The 13,763-nt window shown below is 38.0% G+C and overlaps 2 protein-coding genes across 5 annotated transcripts in view; one reads left to right on the plus strand and one right to left on the minus strand.

Moving 5' to 3' along the window:
- Positions 1 to 13,763, plus strand: part of Polr1A (RNA polymerase I subunit RpI1) — a 141,828-nt gene that overhangs the window by 5,379 nt on the left and 122,686 nt on the right. The window lies entirely within an intron of this gene.
- LOC139764818 (carbohydrate sulfotransferase 11-like) overlaps positions 1 to 13,763 on the minus strand; it is a 53,286-nt gene that overhangs the window by 500 nt on the left and 39,023 nt on the right. For all 4 annotated transcript variants that reach the window (XM_071691783.1, XM_071691785.1, XM_071691781.1 and 1 more), the window contains 5 exons: positions 11,128 to 11,348; positions 9,566 to 9,667; positions 8,520 to 8,793; positions 6,620 to 6,665; positions 1 to 5,683 (listed from right to left, as the gene is read on the minus strand). The exon at positions 1 to 5,683 is cut by the window's left edge and continues 500 nt beyond it. In XM_071691783.1, coding sequence (XP_071547884.1) covers positions 5,490 to 5,683; positions 6,620 to 6,665; positions 8,520 to 8,793; positions 9,566 to 9,667; positions 11,128 to 11,348 — 837 coding nt within the window. In that variant the 3' untranslated portion in view covers positions 1 to 5,489. The remainder of the gene's footprint in view (positions 5,684 to 6,619; positions 6,666 to 8,519; positions 8,794 to 9,565; positions 9,668 to 11,127; positions 11,349 to 13,763) is intronic.

Genomic DNA, 13,763 nt, shown 5'->3' on the forward strand with positions numbered 1-13,763 from the left:
CCTCAACAGAGCAATTTCAGGAACCAACAAACAGCCTCATTTCCACAAACCCATTCTCTTAACCGTTACCAGTAGAGCACCAAAAGCAGAGCCCTACAGCCACAGCCAAGCCCCAGTTACCATTCCATGGCTTTGGGAACTTGGCCATAGAGCGTTGGCTATGGATATAGTACTTTATACATGAAACTATATGTGACGCCTAAAGAATGGATGTGTGCAAATATGGGTATCGTTCATTTGTTGTTGATGCTATATTGCTACAGCATGAGAATCAAATAGGTTTGAATAATAGTGAAAATGATAATGTGAATATCATTATCATCTCTGGAGAAAGGGCAGAAAGAATGTTGCTGTTGTAAAAGGCAATTAAAAAACGAGCATAGGGCTTAAAACTTCCACCTTTCTGTATTATCGCTTTGGAAGAAGCTAGTCAAGGCTTTTTCCTTGAAGGTGCGGTCATCTGTTTCTGAAACTCATTTCTAGGATGGAAAGGGCAAAAATTTATAAAAGAGTATAATAATGTTGATAAAACTGTAATATTATTAATGATACAGTGTTAGTAATTTCAGTTTCTTCCATCCCTGCTGGCCTTTCTTGCCATTGCAAAGTAGCATCATTAACATATAACTGAGCCTTGGAGGAAAAATCCTCTCCCAGCTCCTTCACCTGTTCCTGCTTTCATAGTGATAAGTAGAAAGGATTACCAGCTCCTTCCTTGTGCTTACTACTACTACTGCTAAACATAATATTAACAGTGGTAATAATTAGTAATAATAACAATAATAATGAAGAAAATTTTCATACTTGCCATTTCCCCTGTTAGCAAGATATTGGCCAGAACAGACAAAGAAGGGCAACATCCAGTCACATCCATGCTTGAGCTGTCATGTGTAGTGCACCGAAACTACACATTAATGATGTTAATAGTAATAAATGATAATAATAATAATGATAATGATAGTAATTTTTGTTTCCTACCTTTCTTACCTTCCTTAGTGAGTTTGCATTAGGAACAAATGAATACCTTCCTTGACTGCATGTCGCAATCTTTAATTGTCATTTATAAAGTAGCAAAACCTGAACCGTCCATCCACACTCAAGCCCCACAAACTACTCCATAGCTTGTCTTGGATGCTTAACATGCCCTAGTTCATCCTTCTGTCAAGACACAATCCTCAATATACCGCTCGGATCCAGTGTCCTCTTGCTTTCATGTATGTTCAGGTACCATTACTACAAATTATTTTTTGCTCCATTCTTTCATCTCCTTGATGTCTCCCATCCCTTTTGCTTCCTCCACTTTTCACTGATAACTCCTATTTGTCTTTCTTTCTTTCTTTAGCCTCTGTATATGCACAAAGCATTTCAGCACATTCTTGCTACCTTTGTCAATTAGACTGTGCTGACAACCATACGTCTCTCTGGTGCTGTTATCCCCTACACGACCAACCTGCCTCACAGCATATATTGTCCTAGTTATTCGATTTCCAATGCAGACACCTTCCTTACTTTTGTGTTACAGGCCCAAGACTCTTATCCTTACTACACTACTTTGCCTATTATCCCTTCCCACAAAACAAACTTTATCCTTGCCTCTCCTTTTGCACACTTCTCAATGGACCCCATAATGATAATGATATTGATTTTGATTTTTTTCATACTTGATTGCCTTTTCCTGCATTAGCAAGGTCGTGCCAGAATAGATAAGGAAAGGCCACATTTGCTCTCATCCTCCCTACCTGTCATGTGTAATGCACTGAAACCACAGCCCTCTCTCCACAACCAGGCCTTGCAGAACTTTCCATGGTTTATCTCTGATGCTTCATATAATAATGATGATGATGGTAATAAGAAAATTGATAATATAGATGCATAGAATTTATAGAATGCTTGGGACTGGGTTAAAACAAAATTGTAAAAAAAGACTTCAACTTGCTGTGCATAAGTTTGGATTAAGCAATCACACCAAAACTCTTCACTTGTGCTACTTTTTCTCATACTAGGTAACTAGATATATGCTGTGTCACAAGACTTGTAAACTGAATAGTAAAACTATAAAAATAATGCATGAAATTATATCATGATAATGTGATGATAAAATTTTTGGATTTCTGACACCCAGATTTTTGTTTTACTTGTAAAACAAAAATTGGAACGATGTGGTATACCGGGGTCGATGTGCTGTCAGTGGATTGAACCAGGGCATGTGAAGCGTCTGGGGTAAACCATGGAAAGTTCTGTGGGGCCTGGATGTAGAAAGGGAGCTGTGGTTTCGGTACATTTTTACATGACAGCTAGAGACTGAGTGTGAACGAATGTGGCCTTTGTTGTCTTTTCCTAGCGCTACCTTGCACACATGCGGGGGGAAGGGGTTGTTATTTCATGTGTGGCGGGATGGCAGTGGGAATGAATAAAGGCAGACTATGAATTATGTACATGTGTATATATGTATATGTCTGTGTATATATATGTATACATTGAGATGTATAGGTATGTATATTTGCTTGTGTGGACGTGTATGTATATACATGTGTATGTGGGTGGGTTGGGCCATTCTTTCGTCTGTTTCCTTGCGCTACCTCGTTAACGCAGGAGACAGCGACAAAGTAAAATAAGAAAATAAAAATATATATATATATATATATATATATATATATATATATATTTGATACTTGCTCATCAAGCTCACCAATCCTCATGTTAGGGATGTAGCACCAGGAACTGATGAAGATATGGACTCGTTCACTCACATCCATTCTTTAACAGTCATGTCCAGTTTTCCAGCCAGACTTCGCATGACCTGCTTCACATGCTTCATATGACCTGGCTCAGTCCATTGACAGCATGTCGTCCCATGTATACCATATCATTTCATTCTGTTGTGTGGGTGCCTTATTCCCTCTTGCTTCATCATTCCATCTCCTGTTTGGTGTCCACCTTTTCCTTCTCCCCTCATCTATGATACACACATCCTCTTTGTCAATCACTCCTCACTTATTCTCATCATATGTTCAGACATTTTTAGCACATCCTTTTCAACTCTGGATGGCCTTTTTTTCCCCCAAAAAAGCCCTTTTTCAAACCAGACTCATGCTGAGGTGTGTAAGCTCCTTCCTCAATAATTTTCTTTTTATATTGCACAGTATAACAGGGAAAAGTGAGACAATTTCACAGGCAGACTGCTGGTGGATGGGTGGGATACTTCTACGTAGTATCATTATGCACCTCTGGGATAATTTATATGTATATGATAAACTTGTGCAAAGCAGACCTGAGAGTATACTGGAAGAATTGTCATTCATTCCCAACACACTCACTAATTTTCAGGAATGATTTACTCATACTGAAGTTATGGACACCTTGGTTGTTTGGGACAGAACCCTCACTGAGAGAGTTTTCCAATGAGTTAAGAATTTAGATTTTTGCATGATATACATGAAAAAGTATATTAGAACAAATTCATCATATTTATGAGTCTATGTATATTATAGTATTGCACTAAACTGAGAACATGTATTATCTCACGCTCCAGCCAGCATTTGCAAGATATAAGGGAACATGGAATGAGTGTAGGAATATAAGATAGGAGTATCAGTAAGAGGTTGTATGATACTTGAAGATGTTCTAGAGATAGGGCCCCATAAAAGTAAAACTCCATCCCCATATACAGTACAAATAGGTAATTTCACTCATTAGAACATAATCATGTTGAAAATCCCCGTTCAAACAAAACAATGTTTCATGGCCATTGTTATGTACGTCCACTTCCTGGAGAGTCTATAACTCTCACAAGCATAGAGTTATAGTATACCAAAACTATAGAACAGTTTCAAGGTTAAGAGCTGTAAACAAACTGTAAAGCTTTAGTGATGGAGCACTGGTTATGGTCATATGGCTTTACAAAATGTCTGGTTACTGAAGTAACCCTAGTGATGCACTCTTACAGGCTCCAGATTTGAATTATTGAAAGCTATGAGCAGTGTGGAATGCTGTTGTAGATGAAATTAGGGGCCCTCATGGGAAAAGGTAAGATTATTTTGGTGTTTACTCTCATGTTTCTTTGAAACTGTTGTCAAGAATGAAACATGCATGAATGAAGCTGTGCATTTTGTGCCTGTGTAAAGCAGAGTAAAGGCATAGCTGAAAAAAGCTAGGAGCACTACAGCCTTCTTTTCCAGCTGTGAGAATTTAGTGGGAATTTTAAATGTGTAGCCATTCATATTTTGGATATTTTTGTGGCTCTGGATATTGGGACTGGAGGTTTTGAACATGTACAGTACAAATGGACAGAGGAACTTAAATAAACACAAAGTCCACTTTGTTGATATATAAGGAAGAAAATATGATTGCCACAGAATTTCATGTCAGGCTAAACAAAAGAATGTATATGCAACAAATTGGAAATATCATTGAGTGCATAAGTAAGTGGAAACAGAGGAGCATGAAGATTTTTGTATACCCTGGAAAGACATGGGTTTCTTGGAAAATTTGCTTGCTTTTGTAAAAGAAAACGTAATTCTGAAAGTGCAATTTTTACATCACTTAGATACTCATGACTACAATATTAATTAAAAGTTATGAATTTCTTTTGACTAATTTATAAAGATACACAGGAATATTTCAGATATAGTAAAATGATGTTTCTGTTTATCCTGATACAGGTTTGTTACAGAAGAGACATCAAATACTCTAAGTGACACCCAAGTTGTACGGTTTTACCATAATTTAAATCTCATGTAACACAAAGTAACATGGCAACCTATGTGTCTATTCTCCAAGTGACACCCACGTAGTAGAGTTTTACCATAATTTTAACACAAATTATGTAACGCATAGTAACATGGCAACCTGTGTGTCAATAAGAATAATCTCGAGGATATATGGCATATGGTGATACACCAAAATGTGTTACCTTTCTGATGAAGGAAAAGGACATGTTCTACTTGGATTTAAGTTTTGCATCAAGTAAGGACACTTACCAGTTTAATGATCAAGATATAGTCTCAGTCCTTATTGCATATATCACTTCGCGTAAGACCGTGCACATCTTGAAGTTTCTAATCATCAGAAATACTTATACTATTAATCATAAATATGAGGTACAGCAACTTGTCTGTAATAAAATATATGAAATTCTATATCTGATTTCTTAAGATATAAATTCCAAACTTTACCTTAAGTATAATACAAACTAACAAGCATGCCTGTAAGGGCTCACTGTCAAGGTTTTTCATTTTAATATTGGTTAAATGTTAACCATACTATAACTTCACTCTGCAGCGAAAATCTTCACTGAGCAAAATATTTGCTATCACAAAGAGTATTACAAATCACATCCAAGTGATATATGACTACATTTCCAAGCTGGATGCATTGCACACAAAATGTGCAGTTCATATCACAATACATATTGTATGTAGTGAGAAGGATGCAATATACTGAAGATTCTACATGAAGAGGTAATTGAATTTAAATATTTCCAAGTATCTTCAAGTAGATGAAAGAGTACATTCTATATATTTTGAAGCATCATATTCAAAAAGCTCAAGATCATATTTATAAAGCTCCAGGAGGCCTTCCATTTGCTTCTGTGACAGCTGGCAGAGGAACTTGTCCGCTACTTCATCGGTTGGCTCATTCCTTGAGCGATTGATTCTCTTTGGTTTGATCAAGTCTTCTATACCTGTAGATTTATAGAAAGAAAAATTCAGCACAGTCTGTTCAGCTTCTTTAGTCATACTGTCATTACTACCTAAGCTCTCTTACACTGCTATTCCCTACAAGATCAACCTTCCTCATATTGCATAATTTTCCTGAAGCATTTCACTTACAGCACATATACCCTCTTCCATTCTATTGCATTTAGGGCCCACAACTCACACAAAACTCTTAGAACTAATATATAAACAAACATACCTATCTTTGCTCTCACAGACAGTGACCAGTCTTTCCACACTCCTAATGCACCCTAACCTCCCCATCTATTGTTTCCTTCAGTCCCACAGTACCATCAGCTACTATGTTTTCTCCCTGGTATTAAAAACGCTCCACTTAGGCTCTTTCCGTTCAAACTCGCACTCAAACTAAGCTGTCTTGCCTTCCTGCTAAACTTAACCTAGCTGTCATTCACAATAACTCTTGATTTCCCCCCTATCACATATTCCCTAAAGGCAAACACCAGTTTCTGGAATTCCTTACTTGAGTGTGCCACCAGATCTGTATCATCCACAAAGCCTACCCCCTCCACTCCCTTTTCCCCAAACACATTGTATACCTGTCCCACTCTCTAAGGCCTTGACTCATGTATCAAACAATGACTTGCCAAGCAGTAGACAGCAGCCCTCCCAGCCTGGTCTTAAACTCCAACCCACTAGACGTACTTCCAACTGAAAGTACATTCCTGAACCATACATGAGTTGTGCTTTCTTTTATTCATTCTGTATACCATACACCTATCCAGCATTACAAACACAAACAGAGATATATCACAAGATCCCCTCATGCCCATGGTGCAACCTCCACACTGCTGGCACTGAACATGTATTCGTTGCCTCTTCTACACTCACCTCATGAAGACATGCAGCACATCATCACTGAACTTGATATACGTAAAACTTACCTGCTGAAAATATAATGTAGTTCCCGTCCTCCTCCAAAGTTTCAACCTGCAGAGTCAAACAAGAAAGATTACATGGCATTCTTGTTCAACAGGTAAAATGTGTAACATTGCATTAAAAGATAAATAATTGTCATATGTAATAGATTGAGAGATATACAAGGAAGATGTATGGTACATTAGACTATGGCAGTGAACAGGATTCTTATTCTGAGAATTTTTGTTCAGAAAATCCTGAAAAAAAGGTAAATGGACTGGATGTCTACCTGAATATCATGTGGAACACTCTTCTCATTTGCATATCACCTTAGTAAATCTGATAGCTCGTGGCTCTAAACTCCCTCACACCCTCACACACAAGATGGTTCCACTACACATGATTAACAATTACTTGCCTAGCATCTTCCTATAAATACTCCTAACATTCATTGATTTACTTTACTTCTCCATCTCTTTCTGGGTCAAATTCTTCATGTATATCATTACAGTTCTCCACCATCCTCATATTGTCTACATTCTATATTTTCATACCGTTGTTGAAAGATTTGGAAAATAATCTTTATCATAAGGCCCCATCTTTTGAACATTCTCCCTCATAAAGCTTCTTAAATTTACGTATGCCATATCAGCATTGATCATGTTTTCAGTTATTTTATTGCATTCATTCTCCCTTTTATAATAAAAAAGAAAATTTTCATACCTTTCTTAAAAAGTATCTTGTTTGATTTTTTATCGTGTCCTCTGTTATATCCCTACATCTCTTGAAAGACCTGATCTCTGTCTTCATCATCAAACTGCTCTAAAAACTTCAAGGTAGTGAGCAGATCATCCTTCACCCTTCTCTCTTTCAAGGTGGGCAGATTGAAGGACTCTAGCCTTTCTCTGTAACTTAACCCTTTTAATTCTGATACCATCATTATTGCTTTCCTCTGAACCTTCTGTATTTGCTCTTTGTGCTTCTTGAGGTGTGGTTAGTAAGTCTGGGAAGTATATCCTAGTTTTGGCCTTATGCAATGGGAAGATCTTGCTGAATATTCGTTTATCCATAAACTGGAATGCAGTTATATAATATTTGCTTAAAGACTGTCAATGACTTTTTCTCATGTCTGGCACTCTGCAGCCTACTTCCTTATATCATCTAAAATTCTTTCCTCAGAATCACCTTTCCTGATTTGTTGCTCTTTAATAGACAATATACTTCATTCAAATTTATGAAAAAGCTTATAATTTTCTTCTGCCTCTTATATGCGCAATATTCTTTTTAAAGTTTCTTTGTTTCTCCTTTCTTATCCTACTATACTTATTCTCTGCTTTCTTATACCTTGCTTATGCTGACTGGTTGGAGTAAGGCCTGTACCTATGCCACTGCTCATCTTGTAGCTCTCCTCCTTTTTGACCCTTCTTCCCTCTTTATTAATCCTCCATGTTTTGACCAAGACTACGAGAGAAAGTTTCTGTCTAGTCAAGGTGTCAGTCATAAAAGACCTGTTACTAGTAACAAAATCATTAACAGCTACACTTTCACTTATGGTCAACTCTTTCCATTTTGATATTTCACTGATTTTTTAAAACAAAATATATTTTCTTCAGGATTTTCAAATACAACATACACATGTACTGTACATATGTGCATGCAGATTCATTCATGTATGGATGGATGTGTAAATATTTACATGTGTGCTCCCACAAATAGTTATATATACATAGTCTTCATCTTTGTGATGCATCATGTAACCGAGTAAACTTAATCATTAAAGAAAACAGTGCATTTCTTGGTATCACTCTGATGATAGTCTAAACTACAGTACTGAAGAATTCTGTAGAACATAATTTGCTAACCTAAAGAAACCTTTCTCAATTCACATTCAAAGAAATAATTCTGATTTGTTTCATCAACTCATACCTTTGCAAATACATCGAAGGGCACGAGGCATGGTGTGCAGAAATCATTCATAGGAACCCAGTGTTCATCTAGCTTTGCACCTTTTGCAGTTTCATCTAAAAGAAACTGTACAAATTGTGGGAATGAAGGCACCATAGTCTGTGGTGCCTTGTTTCCAAATAATGATGCAGATTTAGCTTGGTCTTTTGTTTTTTGTATTCCCATCCCTGGGTTTCTTTTGACAATGGTGCGGACAAGTTTGCTGTAATAACGGTTGCCTGACAGGATCTTGTCCCTGAAAGATAAAAGTATGGATGTATTTTATATCACCAATCTGCCAATTTGTTTTTCACATCTCACCTTTAAACAAATTAGCATCAGGAACATGGCTGAGCCACTGAGAAAAAATTCTCACTTTGCATATGTATAAATATGTGTGTGTGTATGTATGTCTTTTTCAAACTTATTTGCCATTTCCTGCATCAGCGAGGTAGTACTGAAAGCAAACATAGAGATGGCCTTATTCACCCACATCCACTGTCTAGCAGTCACTTATAATGTCTTTGGATGGTAAAGTCTGGTTTCAGTACATTATACTTTACAGTCAGAGAGTGAATATGTGGTGAGGCTTGGTTATGGACAGTGAGCTCTGGTTTCAGGACATTATGCATAACAGTCAGAGAGTGGGTGTGTGCAAGTGGAGCCATCATTCATTTGTTCATGACACAAACTCACTACAGCAAGAGAAGCAACTGGGTGTAATAAAAATATACAACAAACATTTAAAAATCAGAAAACCATACTACACAGATTGGATTTCCTAATCCGACGAAATCCCAGATCTGAAAATTACTTGGTTCCAGGAAAATAGACTAGAAAGCTTCTACCTGTATTCCAGGAACATAGACTAGAGAGCTTCTACCTGTATTACTTATCCATTATCTTCAAAAACTCGGTGCTTTATCATTATCATCCTCATATCTTGCATTTAATGCCCACCTTAGGATGTAAAATTTAAGAAAAAACATAATTCTGTTTACAGATATTGAAGTAACTCGAGGTCTTACCTGTAACCTGAGACAAGTCTCTTAAGTGGATGCCGAACGATCATGAAGGAGAGGGGTGGGTTTGTTGAATTCATAACTTTCTGCAGTTCCTCAACAGTAGGTCTGCGTTGAATGGTTGAGGAGGAAAATGATTCTAACATAAGACAAAGTTGTATATACATGTATACAGTATATGTTATGGTCGTAATACAATATTTCATGGTTTGCATACATCAGTCTGAAAAAAAAGTATCATTTACATCCATGTTTAAGGGATGTTTAGCAATCATGAAGGACAGGGGTGGGGTTGACAAATTCAAGACGTTCTGAAGCTCCTCAACACTGGTTCTGGATAGAATTAGTTGGGAAGAGAGTGATTGAAATAATGGATAAAGTTGTACACCTATATGCTATGGTCATAATGCATTATTTCACTGTGCATACATCTCGATGAAGTTCAAGAAAAGCATCATTTACATAGAATAACTGCAGTGCCTTTGCTTTGGTTCCATCTGCCTGCACGTGGAAAAGCCAAGTCTAAGATGTCATTTTCAACAAGGGGTGTAACACCATGAGCAGTTAGAAATGAGTATAGTTTCCACAATGAGCAGATGGAAATGAGTATAGTTTCCTTGACGACCTGCTTGTCACACAGGAGCCTACATTAGTTTGTCTGAGCATGTATCACAGCATCGGAATTGCAACAGCTCTTTAAGAGGGATCCAAAGGTTACATAATAAATATAACCCCTGGGCTATGATATGGGAGTCAAAATACTGCCTACATATCTCCCAAATGTGGTACAAGCAACTTGCAAGGGGTTTAAGTAAGGAGCTAGAAATCCTTACCTCTTATGTTATCTTTTCCTAAAAGTATAAACAAAACAAGGATTTACAGGATGACACTCATATCAAAAATTTCAAGTACTGAGATACAAGACGGAATTTGTATTTTGTAGTGATGAACTGACGTGCTGTCATTGGACTGAACCAGATTATGTGAAACATCCAGGGTAAACCATGGAAAGGTCTGTGGGGCTTGGTTATAAATAAGGAGCTGTGGGTTCAGTGCATTACACATGACAGCTAGAGATATGTAGAACTGAGGAAAAGGCTGGGAAAATGGTGGGATCACATCAGGAGACATCCAAAATTTCTGAATATCATTATTTACAGTTAAAGAATGCAGACAAATACCTGGCATGGTGGTTGTATTACAGAGTGGTGAAAGCACCAAATGATATTAAAGATGAACTGAACAGAGAAATAAATATCTCTATCTATCTATCTATCAATCTATCTATCTATCTATCTATCTATCTATCTATCTATCTATCAATCATTACTCCACTCCCAGTTTAATGGGGTAGAGCAGGTTCATATGGCATCTATAAAATCAGTCATACATCCTCACTCATGTTCAGTGTGTTAAAAGTGAAACACAGACTTCCACACTTATAGAAAAGCTTTTTACTTTTCACTGAACGCCAGGTTGATTCATCAAACCAAAGCCTGCATTCATACAAGCCATTGCCTCCACATGAATGCATTTAAAAGCAAATTATCAAATGCGGCATCACACACCTGTTATAACGTTTTCGAGCAAGGTGGATTGGGGTATCTTTTGCTTGAAGGAGTTCTTTCTCAGAGAATCCTGCAAGTATGTTGAAGTTGTAAAACCATGTTGATGATGCAGCTTTGAAGACATTGCACCACACTAAGCCATATTTTTCGCTGATCAAGAATTCCCATGCGTTAGGCTTGTTGGTTTCTGAAGGCTTATCTAATCCATACTTATTACATGCCTGTAGATAAATACAAATAAAACCTCTCAAGTATCTATTTCTTTAATAATAGTTTAAGCAAGTCACTTACAAACATGTAATTGTGTATGTAAATGTACATATATGGGCATTTGTGAGTGGATGGGCCATTTTTCATCTGTTTCTTGGTGCTACGTTGCTGACAAGGGAAACGGTAATCAAGTATAATAATATATATATATATATATATATATATATATATATATTTTTTTTTTTTTTTTTTTTATACTTTGTCGCTGTCTCCCGCGTTTGCGAGGTAGCGCAAGGAAACAGACGAAAGAAATGGCCCAACCCCCCCCCCCATACACATGTACATACACACGTCCACACACGCAAATATACATACCTACACAGCTTTCCATGGTTTACCCCAGACGCTTCACATGCCTTGCTTCAATCCACTGACAGCACGTCAACCCCTGTATACCACATGACTCCACTTCACTCTATTTCTTGCCCTCCTTTCACCCTCCTGCATGTTCAGGCCCCGATCACACAAAATCTTTTTCACTCCATCTTTCCACCTCCAATTTGGTCTCCCTCTTCTCCTCGTTCCCTCCACCTCCGACACATATATCCTCTTGGTCAATCTCTCCTCACTCATTCTCTCCATGTGCCCAAACCATTTCAAAACACCCTCTTCTGCTCTCTCAACCACGCTCTTTTTATTTCCACACATCTCTCTTACCCTTACGTTACTTACTCGATCAAACCACCTCACACCACACATTGTCCTCAAACATCTCATTTCCAGCACATCCATCCTCCTGCGCACATCTCTATCCATAGCCCACGCCTCGCAACCATACAACATTGTTGGAACCACTATTCCCTCAAACATACCCATTTTTGCTTTCCGAGATAGTGTTCTCGACTTCCACACATTTTTCAAGGCTCCCAAAATTTTCGCCCCCTCCCCCACCCTATGATCCACTTCCGCTTCCATGGTTCCATCCGCTGACAGATCCACTCCCAGATATCTAAAACACTTCACTTCCTCCAGTTTTTCTCCATTCAAACTCACCTCCCAATTGACTTGACCCTCACCCCTACTGTACCTAATAACCTTGCTCTTATTCACATTTACTCTCAACTTTCTTCTTCCACACACTTTACCAAACTCAGTCACCAGCTTCTGCAGTTTCTCACATGAATCAGCCACCAGCGCTGTATCATCAGCGAACAACAACTGACTCACTTCCCAAGCTCTCTCATCCCCAACAGACTTCATACTTGCCCCTCTTTCCAGGACTCTTGCATTTACCTCCCTTACAACCCCATCCATAAACAAATTAAACAACCATGGAGACATCACACACCCCTGCCGCAAACCTACATTCACTGAGAACCAATCACTTTCCTCTCTTCCTACACGTACACATGCCTTACATCCTCGATAAAAACTTTTCACTGCTTCTAACAACTTGCCTCCCACACCATATATTCTTAATACCTTCCACAGAGCATTTCTATCAACTCTATCATATGCCTTCTCCAGATCCATAAATGCTACATACAAATCCATTTGCTTTTCTAAGTATTTCTCACATACATTCTTCAAAGCAAACACCTGATCCACACCTCCTCTACCACTTCTGAAACCGCACTGCTCTTCCCCAATCTGATGCTCTGTACATGCCTTCACCCTCTCAATCAATACCCTCCCATATAATTTACCAGGAATACTCAACAAACTTATACCTCTGTAATTTGAGCACTCACTCTTATCCCCTTTGCCTTTGTACAATGGCACTATGCACGCATTCCGCCAATCCTCAGGCACCTCACCATGAGTCATACATACATTAAATAACCTTACCAACCAGTCAACAATACAGTCACCCCCTTTCTTAATAAATTCCACTGCAATACCATCCAAACCTGCTGCCTTGCCGGCTTTCATCTTCCGCAAAGCTTTTACTACCTCTTCTCTGTTTACCAAATCATTTTCCCTAACCCTCTCACTTTGCACACCACCTCGACCAAAACACCCTATATCTGCCACTCTGTCATCAGACACATTCAACAAACCTTCAAAATACTCATTCCATCTCCTTCTCACATCACCGCTACTTGTTATCACCTCCCCATTTACGCCCTTCACTGAAGTTCCCATTTGCTCCCTTGTCTTACGCACCCTATTTACCTCCTTCCAGAACATCTTTTTATTTTCCCTAAAATTTACTGATAGTCTCTCACCCCAACTCTCATATATATATATATATATATATATATATATATATATATATATATATATATATATATATATATAAACCACAAACACTCAAGACCTTCATTGTGAAACAAAAGATCTCCCAGTACAGATGTACCTCAATATATTTGGTGCTCATTTCTATGCAGCAGCATTAGACTCCTTCCAGCCAAACCACTCTATAA

The sequence above is a fragment of the Panulirus ornatus genome, chromosome 51 (genome assembly GCF_036320965.1).
Source record: "Panulirus ornatus isolate Po-2019 chromosome 51, ASM3632096v1, whole genome shotgun sequence".
NCBI classification, from domain to species: Eukaryota; Metazoa; Arthropoda; class Malacostraca; order Decapoda; family Palinuridae; genus Panulirus; species Panulirus ornatus.